Source organism: Alosa alosa, chromosome 8, assembly GCF_017589495.1.
Source record: "Alosa alosa isolate M-15738 ecotype Scorff River chromosome 8, AALO_Geno_1.1, whole genome shotgun sequence".
Lineage (NCBI taxonomy): Eukaryota > Metazoa > Chordata > Actinopteri > Clupeiformes > Clupeidae > Alosa > Alosa alosa.
Genome location: NC_063196.1, coordinates 1401019 through 1417180, shown reverse-complemented (window position 1 = coordinate 1417180; position 16162 = coordinate 1401019). Strand labels below are relative to the sequence as shown.

The following is a 16162-nucleotide window of genomic DNA, read 5'->3' as shown; positions in this document are numbered from 1 at the left end:
CCCCATGATTGTGAGACGGGGCATATGCATACCCTCCAAGTCTGTGACAGTGTACAGCAACAATAAACCATTTTTCAGCAATGAGATCAAAACACTGTACTTAGAAAGAAAGAAAGCATTTCAGAGTGGTGATGTATGTCAATATACTACAGTATAGCTAAATATACCTTTGAACAGGCAGTTAAAAAGACCAAAGCCAACTATAGGGCCAAGTTAGAAAACAAACTTAATGCCCATGACAGGAAGGGTGTTTGGAACAGCCTACAGCAGATCACCAATGGCAGAGAAGATTTGGCAAATTTTTCATGGGCCCAACTCACATACTCAGCTCTGCTGCTCATCCCACAAGTGCATGTTCCTTACAAATGGGGCACCATTTGAAAGGGAACTAAACAGGCTTTCCAACGGTATAAGATTTATTGCCAATTAGCATTGTTACCACAGAGACATTGTGTGAATATGAATTGATGTTTTGTTCACCATGTTAAAGTATTTTGTTGATCTTTGTTATACTGTTGTCTTGTCATTCTTGTAGTTCTAATAGTTACTGCTTGTTTGTAAACATATGTTTATATTATTTACCTGAAGTTGTTGTTCCTGGTTATTTAACTCATTGAGTGCCAAAACGTAATATTACGTTTTTCCTTCCCATGCGTTGAGTGCCAAAAACGTAATATTACGTTTTTAGCTTTTTTTTCAAATTACGAAACTAGACACTCTAACACACCTTATATGTGATTTTGGGAACTCTGTGATGAATGGAAATGAAATATATGACGATCAAAAACTCATGAAAACGCATCATCTGGACAATATAACTGGACATTTTATCATAACTCGGTTGCCGCTTTGGGTCGAATCAGTGACGCATGCACGTCAGGTCAAAACCAGGCCATTTTCGTGGGTCTATCACTAGGTGGCAGTCTCGCCAGGTCTCGCTGATCACTTCCCGGAAAGTTTACAGGCAACACTTCATATTTCATGAAAGACGTTATATCTCCATTTCTAGAAAAAAAACAGCGATTTTGATGAAAACTAGCCACTGTTTAGCTTGGGATTTCTCCCAAGGCGTGTAGAAATACACGGTTTGCACCCACTGAGAGCTTAAAGTCTCACCTTTTAAACGAGCCATTGTATGTGTTCATAGCTATAACACAGAATATGCTGTGGCTGTACAAAAATCATCAACAATGGTCTAGATTGCTGGCACTCTAGGACAAAGCTTCCGAAAACAGCTTGGCATTCAATCCAAGGTGCTGGCAAGGGAAAATAAACTAAGAAAAACTTGGTCGCCGCACACTCTATCTTTTATTCCTTTTATTTTAATTCCAACGTTTCGGCGTCAAAAACGTTGGAATAAAAATAAAAGGAATAAGAGAGTGTGCGGCGACCAAGTCTCTATATTCTTGTTTTTATAGTAGAATGAAGTACACAGAGAAGTAACCATCAGCTAGTCTGTATTTCAGCCTTTACCTGTCCTCCCCACAATTGATTTAGCCTTTTTAGAGTACAGTAAGACATCCCATATCGTGCTATACATCTTGTTTTGATGGTAAAACACCTTATTTTTGTTACATGACCATTATATCTGTGTATTTTTGGGTCAGATGTCAAACCGGGAAATGAAAACATCCTACAAAATCCTTAAAAATTCTACATGCTACTGCGACTTGCAGTTATGAGTAAATTAATCATAACTTCTGAACCAAAGGTGATAAATTGATTCTGATTTTTTCACTGAGGAGAACACAACACTGTCTATCTTTCACACACTATATCTACAGAAAAGTAAGATTCATCTTGACAAATTGATATTTTCATGTTTTTTAATGTTGAATTTTAAAGGCATTATTTAAAAACAATGTGTGTTACCTTCAAGCTATTAACTATGATGTGTACCATTTTAAATCTGCCATAGTAATTTTCATACCCAAAAAAACTAACATCAGTTGTCTTAATGACTATAGACAATCTAGATAGATAGATACTTTATTGATCCCCAAGGGGACATTCAAGGTCTCAGTAGCATACAGACATCACACACAACTAAGCAATAAGGACAGTAGAAAATAATTTAAGCGACTAGTCGCTAACCACCTGCCTAGTGAGCTTGATCCATTTCAGTTTGCCTACAGAGAAAACAGATCTGTAGAGATTGCTGTTTCACTCTGTACTGTACTGTACATTTTACAACACCCAGAAGAGAAAGCCACATATGCAGGGGTACTGTTCATTGACTTTAGCTCTGCTTTTAATAACATAGAGATATATAGATAGATAGATAGATAGATAGATAGATAGATAGATAGATAGATACTTTATTGATCCCCAGGGGAAATTCATGGTCTCAGCAGCATACATACAACACAAACACATTCTTTAACAGCAGAAAGAGTAATTAAAGTATATAATATAAAAACACAACTAAGCAGTAAGGACAGTAGAAGATAAAGAATATGCTAAATATACTAAAATACAAATTATACTAACACTTAATACAATATATAAAAATATACTAAAATACAAATTACAAAAATACAAATTATACTAACTAACACTTAATCTAAATCAATTCTAAAAACAGTATCCACATAGTGGTGATTAATAAATCAGAGGCGCTTGCAATGACTGAGGCAGGGACTGAGCCTGTGATTCTCTGTGCATAGTAAGGTATGGTAAGTTGCTCTAAGGTGCTCTGTGTGAATGAGTGTCATGGTGGTAGTGCAATGGTGAACATCATTCCAGTAAGACTGTATGAGAAACTCCTTGGGCTGGGTGTAAAGAAGTCCATGTGTAAATGGATATTGAAGTGGTCAGAGTTCACAACAAACTATCCAAGCAAATGTCCACCAGCATTGGCGCCCCCCAGGGGTGTGTTCTGTCCCCACTCCTTTATTCTTTTTACACCAATGACTGTCTCACACAATGACTCAGTCAAGATCTTCAAATTTGCAGATGACACCACAGTAGTAGGCCTGATTGACTGCAACAATGAAACCGTTTACAGAGCAGAGGTATCCCGAGAATGGTGCACTGTAAACAACTTAAGTCTCAACATCTCCAAAACTAAGGAAATTGTAGTAGACTTCCGCAAACATAGAAATGGGCTTTCACCTCTGATCATCATTGACAAGCCATAGAGTGGGTGAACAGTTCCTGGGTACCACCATCTTCTCCAACCTCAAATGGGACATTAAAGTTTAAGTTCAGTGTAAACCGACCCATAGCCCTGTACTGTATGTGAAATGTATACACCACTTTGTATTAAGTTTTAATGACTCAAAAAGGACATTTTTAGAATCAGAGAATGAAGAACACATCAGGTTCATGTAAAAGTATTTTCTATGTGTCACGAAAGGCTTCAGAGGGTGGGTTACAGTTAACACGATATACCCAAATTTCAATAGCCACAGAATGGACTTTGTTTGGTGTGTTTTAGGAATCATTAGCCTACATGCTTTAGGCTACTTCAGCAAATTCCATTAGTTTATTTGGAGTTCCTTAAAATAGGCCAATTGTTTTTCATAAGGGTTATAGGTTTTCAGAACAGACAAGTCACATACAATCAGACCCGGCTGCAGAGTACAGTGACAGAGGGGGCATTTGTGATTTCCAAGGGGGCACATTTTTTTTATTTCCCTATTTTGGCAATCGGCTATCCCAAATGCATTTCATTTGAAAAAGCAACCTGGTCAATCGCTAACAACTAAGTGCACCGACAGCTCTATTAACATATCCAAAAGGGTAGCTTCCAGTTGGCTATCATAACTTTTTTTACCGTTTAGTCTGCATCGGTGCAGCCTATGACGATACAAACTAGTGACAGCTATTGTCGCGGTAAACTTAAGCTCCTGTCTCTAAATAGTGTAGACTAGGCCTACTTGCTATGTCGCTTGATTTTCTGTAATAAATGCAGCCTGTAGCCTAGGCTACTTCAGCAAACCCAGACCGGTTTGCCATCAGTTTCGCTTTTAAAACGCAACAGTGTAGCGTGTGTTTATACCAACTTAATATACTTATCATTGTGCTATAGGCCTAAATGTGGCACAAACAATGTTAGAGTTTGTGGAATAGCCATAAGCTATATTTGAATGGAGCTGGCAAAATATTAAGAATACCGTGTAGACTTAAAGTGACAGTGCACCATTTGTAAATTAGTTAAACAGCATCAAATCGTTAGTATTTCTTAAGAAATGTAAACTAAAAACAAAATTACTTTGTCATTATTACCACATTTAAAGTGAAGTGTCCCTCATTTGGGGTTGAGGAAGTTGGCAACCCTAACTGTAAGTGTCGATGATATTGCATCTGTCTATTGCAAGTGAGAATGTGGCAGGTGATCTACTGTATATGCTTCATAAAATAAAATAAACAGATTGCTAATGGCCTACAAGGTGATCTGATGTCTGATGTGTGATCAGTGGAATATGGGGAGGGAAGTGGCAGTGTTTTTTTTGCGCGTCTGCAGAAGTCAGCCAAATATGAGGGGACTGACATGCGGTTCTCAGATGTACTAACGTCAGGGATGGGCAACTAATTTCCCCAAGGGGCCACATGACAAACTGGGACTGTTGAGGAGGGCCGGACTCAAAATACAGAACTAAAGTCTGAACTCAATTCTGTTCAATTCTATTCTGTTCTTCTATAACATTAAGTAAATCATATGGTTTTGTTTACTACTCGTAAGAACAGATGAAAATGTAAGGGAGACAAAGGAAAAACAGCAATATTTCATCTATATGTCCAGTATTTAATCCTCATTCTCGAAAATTATTTTTTGACTCAGCAATATTTCATCATTAAATCATTACCATCATTACCGTCATTAAATTAACTCTATGCAGAATTAGACTATGAAAATGTGGAGCAGACAATAGTAGGCTGTCATTAGTTAATCAACTTGCACAAAGAAAACAATTTTGAAAATGTTGGCTATGTTTTTGCTTTTACTTTATGTACAAAACTGTGATTGGTCAACTCGCCCTGTGTGTTGAGCTGGCTGCTTCAAGCAACCTGTGGGTAGTAGCATCATACTAGTTTGCTAACATAAGCTTTGCAAATAAACTCAGACATATTTTGGTTACAATGACGGGGTTATCGGATTGTAAACTGTCTATCTGCCAGTAACGTTTTGAAATGAGCACCACGCCAACGAGCAGCAGTAGGAGTTCAACATTCTAACAACCTTTGTGGTGGTGAACGACAGAGACACAAGAGACACAAAACTTTGAAAGGTTTACGCCGACGTAAAGGCAACTGCATTGTGTCGACGCAGAAGCATAAATTCTATTCACCAGCACATCAGTGAGGATGTTTACGTCGTATGCATCCACGCACAAATGTATGGGCGTACAAATAGCAGTCGCTTTCAAAATAAAAGCAACGATATTGATTTGCATTATCTCTATGCTAGGCTCTTGACTATTGTTTTTTCACGGACCTTACGCGGGCTGGTCAGGGAAAGCCCACAGGCCGGATGAGGTCCGCGGGCCGTATGTTGCCCACACTTTTTTTTCCGCCCACTTCAGGCGTATTTGTTTCACAACGTGCGTGTAAAATCATTGTGAGGTATGTACAAACAGGCCGCAATGATGTTAAAGCACAAACTGACCTGTTGCGGGAGCTGAAAAGGGCACATTGCGTTTTTCGTGTCATGCATATGCATTAATGGGAGGATCCAGGGGAAAGTGGGAGTTTAGCGTAAAAAGATGGGAGGGGAAGCATAAAGAGCGCCTAATTATGTATTCAGCGGTATGTACAAAGACTGCTCCTGAAAGCGCACGTCTATTCTGCGCCTAAATACTTCCGCCTTGTAAAAAGCAGGTGTTAATCCAAATTGCAGTTCAATGCGTCAATAAGAGAACCTTTCAAAGACAACAGAATCACTATTTAGAGCAGTATTTGTACTATCAAAAGCAATCTTAACTTTCGTTGGCCTTTCAAATGTCTTACTTTCACTTTCACGTCATTCACTTAAACTTTACTACTTGCTAGATTTGACCAATTTTCCATAGCCTACGTGCACAAGTAGTTTGAGTAAAACTACTGATCTTCATTATCTCCCTGCTTGTTGACATTTTATCATGTATGGTATTATTTCATGATCGCTAAATGTTGTCATCAGTTAACTTCATTCAACTGCGCTTGTATGTAGGCTCTGCCGTTCAGTTGTGGACGTTCGTAAATTGCGTTTATGGGCGGAGAAAGGCAGAGAAAGGCACAGTTTACACTAGTTTGATAACCGAGGTGAAGTTAGTTTGATATTTGATATTCGGATATTTGACAGATATTCAAAATTTTCAAAAATAGGATAACTATTCTGCATTGGTTTGGAGTCACTAGGTCACATGGCTTGCAAGGTTTTGAAAAAAGGAGACCGTTTCTTATAGGAAATAATGTATTTTCTTTAAAATATTCATATAAAATACAGTGTACATACAGTGGCTATAATAAGATGTGTGTCTTATTAGTCCCATATAGGACAACTATTCTGCATTGGTTTGGAGTCACTAGGCCACATGGCTTGTGAGGTATTGAAAAAAGGAGACTGTTCCTTATAGGAAATAATGTATTTTCATTAAAATATTCTTATAAAATAGAGCATGCATACAATGGCTATAAGAGGAGGCGGTGTGTCTGATGAGTCCCATATAGGATAACTATTCTGCATTGGTTTGGAGTCACTAGGTCACATGGCTTGCGAGGTATTGAAAAAAAGAGACTGTTCCTTATAGGAAATAATGTATTTTCTTTAAAATATTCACATAAAATACAGTGTGCATACAGTGGCTATAAGAAGAGGTGTGTCTTATTAGTCCCATTCAGGATAACTATATATTCTAACTATATATAGCATCGGTTTGGAGTCACTAGGTCACATGATGTCAAAGCTATTGACAAAAAAGACTATGAAGGTAATTCAGAAGATACTTTATAGACGGCCCCTAAGTAGGTCGGCTGGGAGCAAGTAGACAGGTCATCTGTTTGTACACTGTCTGCAAACACGGGGTGAAACCGGCCGCATTAAAAAAATTGAATATCTGTTCAATATCTGAATATCAAATATCAAACTAACTTCACCTCGGTAGTTTGATAAATACGACGGAAACTTGGGTCTGAAAATAATGGTTGAATATTACTGATGATATTTCATTGTTATTTAAGAACATGCAGTGCGCGTAGGGCACCAAAAACATCTTGCTCGTAAAAAATCATCATACCGCATATTGTGGCGGGTCTGTTATTTACAGTAGCCTACGTACTTACTTTAGGCTGCGCAAACCACATCAGAGCGCTCCAACACATTTCAAGTGTAGTTTAGGGTTATGGTAAACCATACATTTTCAGAATAAAGTTATATTGTGTTATGCTATCATGCCGTTAACAAGCATATTTTCCAGGTGGTGCTATATACTAGCTAGGCCACGGCCACCTTTCTCCTTTCAGGGAGATAGCCTACTTGTCTGGAACGCCATAGGCCTACTTCAGTTTCCCTCAGATAAAAAAAACAATCCACGTCTATGGTGACAGTGTACACCTGTCACCATGTTAGCATTGTGAAAGATTCCCAATTGTGAGTGACAAGACTATTCACTCGTGAATGAGTTTGGCTTACCAGGCAAGCTATATATACTCCTCAAAAGATTAAATAAACAGTCATGTTTTCATATGATAAGACACTTACGTTGGTGCCACTATATCTGTCCCTTTCAGTCATTTGTTCATATTTGGAGGGATTTCTCGTCTTAAGATTCCATACATACACTGCCAATCTGCTTTGACCATGGAGTTTATTATGGAATCCACAGTTGATTTTGGTTTTGATTGATCCCTGAGTTAAATCTTTCAAGGTTTTTAGTCAATACAAAGGCTCACTTGCCTGGAAACTGGATTTCATTTCATCCTATTTACCACCTTTTTACTGCGGTGCAGAGGGTGAAGCACAGTTGATTGAAATTACAATTGTGATTACAAATGCAACTAAAATATCATAATATGCACCTGTGGAAAAATGCACTTTGATACCCTAATTTTATCCCAAAAAGTCTTTGGGACAAACAGTGTCAGTATTTTACCATTTTATAATTAATTCTCTGTGTGTTTGGACAAAGAAACACCAAAATGTCCACTCCAACTCAAATGTTTGACAGTCCATCAGATACAGCTCAATCAAGATATATCCAAAAAAGTTGGTTCAGATGGGATATTTACTCATGTAGACAGACAATACTTTGATTATTCATAAGTTTTTCTCAATATCAACCCTTCTTGAGTTCAAAGATATCCATGCACTGATGCCTTGAAACAACTGTTTTATCCTTCTACAGACATGATTGTGTATCCCCAAGATTGTGTAATCCCAAAGGTCATCGCGGAACAACATGTATTATGGATGAGATCGCAACTTACCAACAATAGCTGTTAAAAACAAAACTGTGGAGACTGCAGCAGTCCCATAAAACATCAAGCTGATGTTGTATCCCATCAAGTCCTTGTCCTCTACTGCGTTGGGTACGAGAACAGGAGGCAAAAGGAAGCCAATAGCTGTACCAAGCTAAAAAAAAGTACAACATATAGGCTACTAAAACACATGATTAGCGTAATGTAGACCTATAGCATATCAAATTAGACTTTGTGCAACTGGGCATGTAGGCCTAGTAGCCTACGCAATAGCGTCATCTACAGTGTAGACGTAGCCTACCTGGTTTCCAAGCACAGCAGTAGCACAGGCAGTTGAGACTTCCTTTGGCCCGAACCACAATGACGCAATCTTTGATGGCAATCCTAGAATAAATACCTGAGCTATGGAACACACTACCTGCCCTAACATTGTGACAGCAAACAAATCTGGTCTAATACTACAGCATTTCAACCACGCCCCGAGACAGTTCAGACCTGCGCCCGTTAGAGCAGCAATCCTCATTCCCTTTCTATCCATGATCCATGTAGCAGGGAAAATCAGAGGCACGTAAACCAGCATATACACAATTGATAGCCAATCGATTTTGTCACTGGTTACATTATAATAAAAACTGAAAATGTTACTTATAATACTATACTGGATCCACTGAAACGCGTTAACAAGGGAACAGAGGCTAAACACAGCTAAAACAACAAATCTTCTGTTGTATAGCTTAGTTTCTAGAGGAATATCATTGAAACGCACGGACCGTTCTTCCTCAAGAAAACGTATGCCGCCTTGATTCAATTGCATTTGTAGCGATAATTCAGATGGATCTTTCATCTTGCGACACCTATTTAGATCCTTCGCCGATGTAGGCATCTCGTAAACTATCCCTGTGTCATCACCATTCCCACAGCGCATGTGGTGGTGTAAAACCTCGCCTGCTTTGGGGCGCCGAATATAAAGTGTTGTAGACTACACTGTTTTTTTCCTGCACAGTTTTTGCATCAAGGTTATTTTTTCATACATTTTCAGACACATTTCTGTAAATATTTTTAAAGGGTAGGCTAACATAATGGAAAAAATATTAAATAATAAGAAGTTCCCCGGAGTTTCATAAATGGAACAGTTTTCCCCCTCCACCACCTCCACACAAAAATCTGTTATTATTGTTGTGTTGCATAGTCATATATTATACCAAAGCTTGGACTCTTGGGAATCAACACATGACAGCATCATTCATGAGCACCGTCCCTTGGTGCTCCTCTGCATAGCCTTGTGTATATCCTTAGGAAGAATATGTTGATGTTGCATATTGGGTCTTGAAATGTCCACAAGAGTAGAACATGAGAATAGAAATGGATTATCCATGTTGTTTCATCCAATATAAGTTGTGTAGATGTATAGTCCATCTTTTACACACCAATTGAACCAACATAAAATTGCAAAAATAGATGTGTGTGTAATTATTCCTTATTACACGCATGGGCGGATTATGAACTGGCCCCGGTAGGCCCGAGCAGTAATCCATCCCTGATTACACGACTCTTCACAAGGCAAGTAGAATGCTCCATTGACTTGAATGGGATTTCCCAAAGTTCTAGCGGTCATTATTTCCGAGGAAAGGACCACTGAAAAAAATAATGACCGCTGTCAATGGCAATGGAGTTTGTGCTTCTAATTCAGGTATTTCATATCACTACGCAAGGACTGGAACTTCATTCAAAAGTGAAAGCAGACGGTTGATCAGCTGCGTTCTAAAGAATGTTTGATTCAAGTTCAGCGTGTGTTGTTGCGAACTATTTGTTTCTCAGCAAAAGCCACGATAAACGGTAATGATTGGGAAAATAAGTCCCTTTAGAAGGGACTCTAAAGGGACTTGTCGGGACTTATTTTCCGAACAATCACCAGCGTTCTATACATTATCCCTTACATATTTAGTGTAGTCATTCCATATTAGAACCCCTGCCATACAATCCAAACACAGGCATGGAACTTCAGTGTTACCTTTTAATCAAGACCAAGACTTTTTTTTTTTTTTTTTTTTTTTTTTTTTTTTTTTCATTATTATTATATGTGCCCTCTTATTTACTTATTTACTTACTTTTTTGTTTACTTGAATGTTATGTTTGTCTGTGGACTTAAAATTGGTCAAATACCAAGACTATGCCTCTTTGTACTGGAACATGTGAAGAAATTGACAATAAAGCTGACTTTGACTTTGACTTTGACTATGCCTCTACACAAAGGGGTTCAATATGCAGTAAGCCTTTGATTGTCAGTATGCATTTTGGGCAACCAAAAGTCCTATTTGGAGTTCCCATAGGGCATTTTACAAAATGCATGAGCATACCTTTGCAAATAATGGTCTAAACTACTTATATTTTCATTCTATTTTGATCTACTTTTACACACAGCTTCGCTTCACAAGACCTAGTGATAGGCCTCAGTTGTGTTTCTAAGAATATCAAGTGACCTAGAGGGCTGAAATGTGGTCAGTTCAGAGATGCTTGTTATCCAGCAGAAAGAAAAAAACAATATTGTAGCTTCTGTTACTCTTTATTTGTTATTCGGCTTGTTTCCCAAGAAACTACAGGGTCTAAGCTTTCCAAAAAGGTTAAGCATTGGATAATAGGCCAAACTAGGTAGGAACAGTGGCCTCTGAGGTACTGAGCAATTTCAGACAAAAACTATTACTATTAGCCGAGGTTTGTACATTGATTTTGCTAAATTTCTTAAGCTCTGAGGTTAATAGTATTATGGTATTAATATGTTTTTTTTTTTTTTTAACTTGCACAAAACACTGTCCTGTGGTTTATACACAATGTGGCTAATACACAGGAAATTACTGCTTAATGTTACACTTTAAATATTTAAGAAATGTATTATGAAATATGCAGGCTTTATTTTATGTGGCATGAGCAGTGTTGGTTGATGGAATTTTGATAATCAGCACAACATGCACTGGGTGCACAGCAACTACAAAGGACAGTGAGGGGACTCCACCACCCGCTCTCCTGTCCAGCACGAGAGAGAAACAAACAATGGTAGTTTGGTTTGTCAAAATTACACAGTATGAATGAACTGAAAAGCCCATTCCTGATTAATACATCTTTTTTAGCCACAGCACAGACCGTCATTGCCTCCCAGACACCTCTGTCACAGGCCTGTATGCCAGGCTTAATGGGTGCAACCACTTGGTCAGCTGAAACTCCATAAATACAAATGCACACACACACACATTTACAAGGAGGGGTGAAACCCTACCAACAGGAGGTGAGAATGTGGCCGGAGGGGGCCGTCTCACAACTTCAGGACTGCTTTGAAACAACAGACTGGGATATCTTCAAAACAGCTGCCACCCACAACAACCACATTGACATTGAGGAATACACAGACACTGTGACCTCCTACATCACCAAATGCATCGATGATGTTACAGAAATAAAACACATCACCACTCGGGCCAACCAGAAGCCATGGCTGACAGGAGACGTCCACAGACTGCTGAGGGCCAGAGACAAAGCCTTCAGAGCTGGAGATGTAGCTGGCCTAAGAACAGCGAGGGCTAACCTGTCCCAGGGCATCAGGAAGGCAAAAAAGGATTACACAGACAAAATAACAACACACTTCAAAGACAGCAGAGATGCACAGAGCCTATGGCAGGGCATACAGGCCATCACTGACTACAAGCCTGCGCCACGGAGCTGTGAGAACAACACCTCTCTGCTAAATGACCTGAACAGTTTTTTCGCCCGTTTTGAAGCACAAAATGACACTCACCCACAGAAAACCCCCCACCTCCCCCACGACCAACCCCTGTACCTGTCCTCTGCCAGCGTGAAGAGGACACTAGCCACCATTAACCCCATAAAGCAGCAGGCCCAGACAACATACCAGGACGAGTGTTGAAGGACTGTGCAGAAGAGCTGAAGGATGTTTTTACAGACATTTTCAACACCTCTCTGGAGCAAGCAGTCATCCCATCACTTTTCAAAACTGCCACCATCATACCCGTGCCAAAGAAATCATCACCATCATGCTTCAATGACTACCGTCCTGTAGCACTCACGCCCATAATCATGAAGTGCTTCGAACGGCTAGTCATGTCACACATCAAAGCCACCCTACCCCCCACCCTGGACCCCTTCCAGTTTGCATACAGAGCCAAACGATCCACGGAGGATGCAATCTCCTCTGCCCTCCATCCAGCCCTCACCCACTTAGACAATAAAGACTCATATGTGAGAATGCTGTTCATAGACTTCAGTTCAGCATTCAATACCATAATACCACAACAACTCATCAGCAAACTGGACAAGCTAGGATTCAGTACCTCCCTCTGCAACTGGCTGCTGGACTCCCTGTTGCAGAGACCACAAGCAGTAATGCGTGTCGGGACAACACCTCAAGCACTCTGACCCTGAGCAGGGGGCCCCTCAAGGGTGTGTGCTCAGCCCCCCTGCTCTTCACACTGCTAACACATGACTGTACAACCACTCACAGCTCCAACCATCTGGTGAAGTTTATGGACGACACAACACTGGTGGGCCTCATCACTAAGGGCGATGAGGCTCACTACAGAGAAGAAGTAGACCTGCTGGCTAAATGGTGCAAAGACAACAACCTCCTGCTAAATGTCAGCAAGACCAAGGAGATTGTTGTCAACTTTCAGAGAGGCCACAAACAACTGCCACCACTGTCCATCGACGGAGATGCTTGTGGAGAGAGTGAGCAGCACAACATTTCTGGGGGTGCACATCAGCGACGACCTCTCCTGGACCACCAACACAGCATCACTGGCGAAGAAAGCCCAGCAGCGCATCTACTTCTTGCGCAAATTGAAAAAGGCAAGTGCCACGCCTCCCGTCATGACTACATTCTACAGAGGGACCATCGAGAGCATCGTCTCCAGCAGCATCACAGTGTGGGGCGGAAGCTGCACAGATCAGAACTGGAAGACCCTCCAGCGCACTGTTAACACAGCTAAGAGGATCATTGGAGCACCACTCCCCTCCCTGCAGGATATTTACACCACCCGCCTCACCCGCAAAGCACTAATGATTGTCAAGGATACAACCCACCCTGCACACAAACTGTTCAGCCTCCTGCCCTCTGGAAAGCGGTACAGGAGCCTCCGCTCCCGCACCACCAGACTGGCAAGTAGCTTCATCCACCAAGCAATCAGGATGCTGAACACTCTACCCACTCTCCCATCACTGACAGCCCCCCCCCACCCACCAGCCAGCCAGGAACCTAGGAAACTAGGATCCTGTCTGCCCTAACCCCCAACACCGCCCTGTGGAACTGCACTGTGACTGCGCAGCCTAACGTGTTGCTGCTTCACATCAAGCCTGATATACTTTAAATTACTGCATACTGCATATCAATGTAAATATACAGGTCACACAAGCACAAGTTTAAACTTCATGTAACTGTTAAGACACAACACAACTACCTCTATTTTTTTATATATATGTCCTATGTTTCTATTTTGATACATACATGTTCTATATTTCAGTCTTGCACTTTAATTTAATGTTTATTGTCTATGGCTATGTCTATAGTATGTCTATGTCTGTATTTAAAGTATGTCTATGTCTGCATGGGCAAGTAAGAAACGAAATTTCAATTCTTTGTATGACCAGTGCATGTAAAGAAATTGACAATAAAAGCCGACTTGACTTGACTTGAACTTGCCATTCACAGTCACAGACACAAAATGGACTCAGATATACACTAAACAAACAATGTGGATAGTAATGTTGCCAACATCACTTGCCCACAAAGAGTAAAATGACACAAATGAAATGCAACACAGGATGTTCACAATCTAACAGCACAATTAGAAAGAACACCAATGTACAGACCACACACTCGAGAAAAACACAAACAGCACGGATATAAAACACAGCAGCAGAAAACAGGGCAACAGCATCAGGTGGGAGCATTAAGCTTAAAAATGGCCAGCAACCATAAACGTAGACTGCTGATCAAGTGTCAATTTAGCTGAAGTGCAGTTATCCACCCTGAGTAGAGAGAGGGAGAACAAGCACAGTGACAGCTGTAGTTCCACACAGCTGAATTGGTTACGAGGTTCAGCAGAAGCTCAAATCAGAAGAACTTTATCTCACAGATGAAACATAGGTCACAACACGCTCCAAATTGTTCCTCACTACAATACTGATCTGAACAATTATTATCATTAGGGGTCCAAACAGATAAGCAGCGGGAACCCTATTGTGTTTGTTCTGATTATTATAGTGCATGCAAGCACTGTTATCCCTCTGCTTCTTATTTTTTATTATTACAGTGCATGTAAGTAATGTGTTGCTATATGCCACCAAAAGCACATCTCAGCCTTTGAGCTCTGAGAATGTAGAATTGTGAGAACTGAGGGCAACACCATGTCCTTTCAATCACAGCCACAACAGCAGGTCTTACAGACCTTGGCAACATGTGCAGCACCCACGATTCTAACTTGGGTCTTCAGCATTAAAGGCATTGATGTTAACCATTTTTACCACCATTCCCACAAGGTTAATGATTGCAGGGTGTGTATGTCTGTATTAATGTGCACTCATATACTGTGTTTACAACTGACACATTACATTTTGAATTGATTGACGTCTAGAACATGGTCGAAAAAAAATTGGCCTACATATTTGAATAAGAAAACATTGTGTATTTTTAATGAATTATTGAGTGTTAAAGGCAGTGATGTTAACCATTGCACTACCATGTCCACAAAGTTACCTAAGATTCAGCATAGACATTTTAAGAATTTTGAACTCAGTTTAAAGGGGTGATGGAATGCAAAACCGAGTTTACCTTGGCATAGTTGATTAACGACAGTTCGGTATGTAAAATAAACATACGGGGAACTTAAAAATCCCATTGTCACCTCCTTTGCATGGAAATCTCACAACTTGAAACTGCTGCTGTTTAACGTGCGAATTCTAACTAAGCTAATAGATGACGACAACTCGGCAGCTGCACCTTATTTGGCTCTGTTCTGTACCTTTGTAATGCCCCCGAAATTTACATACACAGTAGTGGATTTTACTGTTTGTTCTCAGGACACAGTTTGTGTTCAGTTCGCCAAGATGATTCGTTCTGAATCGTTCACCAGTTCGTTCAGTCACGTGTCCTGTACACAACGTTGTGTGGCAGCGAGTCATGAACCTTTGAACTATCGTTCACGTTCACGTTCACGTTCACGTTCACGTTCACGTTCAAAACAGACCGTGGCTGATAAAGTTTCTAAGATATTTGTTGGAGAATCTAAAATTCTTAAAGGCACAACTTGCTCTGACAAAGAGCTGTGGTAAGGAAGGACAAATATTGGGATCGGAAATTGTTCCTCTTATTAGGCCTAAAATGCATTAAGGTATGGCGTTAAATACAGATTGATATGTATCAATGTTGGAGGTTGCAGGTTGCAGGTTAACCCATTCAAACAAAAAACTTGGGTATGTTAAAAGACATCCATTACAATCAATTAAATGCAGGACTGACCAGACGCCCTTCTCTAGCCAGTCCTTGATATACAAAGATGACTTCTCAGTATTGTATCTGTTGTTCCAGAGAGGTGTATTATGATTGTAAAGAATCTTCCAGCAACCTGGTGATGGAAGAGGGATAATTTGATGGGCAGATTCTAAGTATAGAAGTCACATTTAAGGAAAAAATCTCTCTCACCTATTTTTTTTAAATATTTCATGAGGGATATGGTACCAGAAGCTGGTAGGCCTACTG

At 40.1% G+C, this 16162-nt stretch overlaps 1 protein-coding gene across 1 annotated transcript in view; it reads right to left on the bottom strand.

Moving 5' to 3' along the window:
• Positions 1-9377, bottom strand: part of flvcr1 (FLVCR heme transporter 1) — a 48754-nt gene extending 39377 nt beyond the window's left edge. The window contains exons 1-2 of the mRNA XM_048250767.1: positions 8702-9377; positions 8410-8554 (exon numbers count right to left, since the gene is read on the bottom strand). Of these exons, the coding sequence (XP_048106724.1) occupies positions 8410-8554; positions 8702-9325 (769 nt within the window). The 5' untranslated portion in view covers positions 9326-9377. The remainder of the gene's footprint in view (positions 1-8409; positions 8555-8701) is intronic.
• Positions 9378-16162: the final 6785 nt, after the last annotated feature.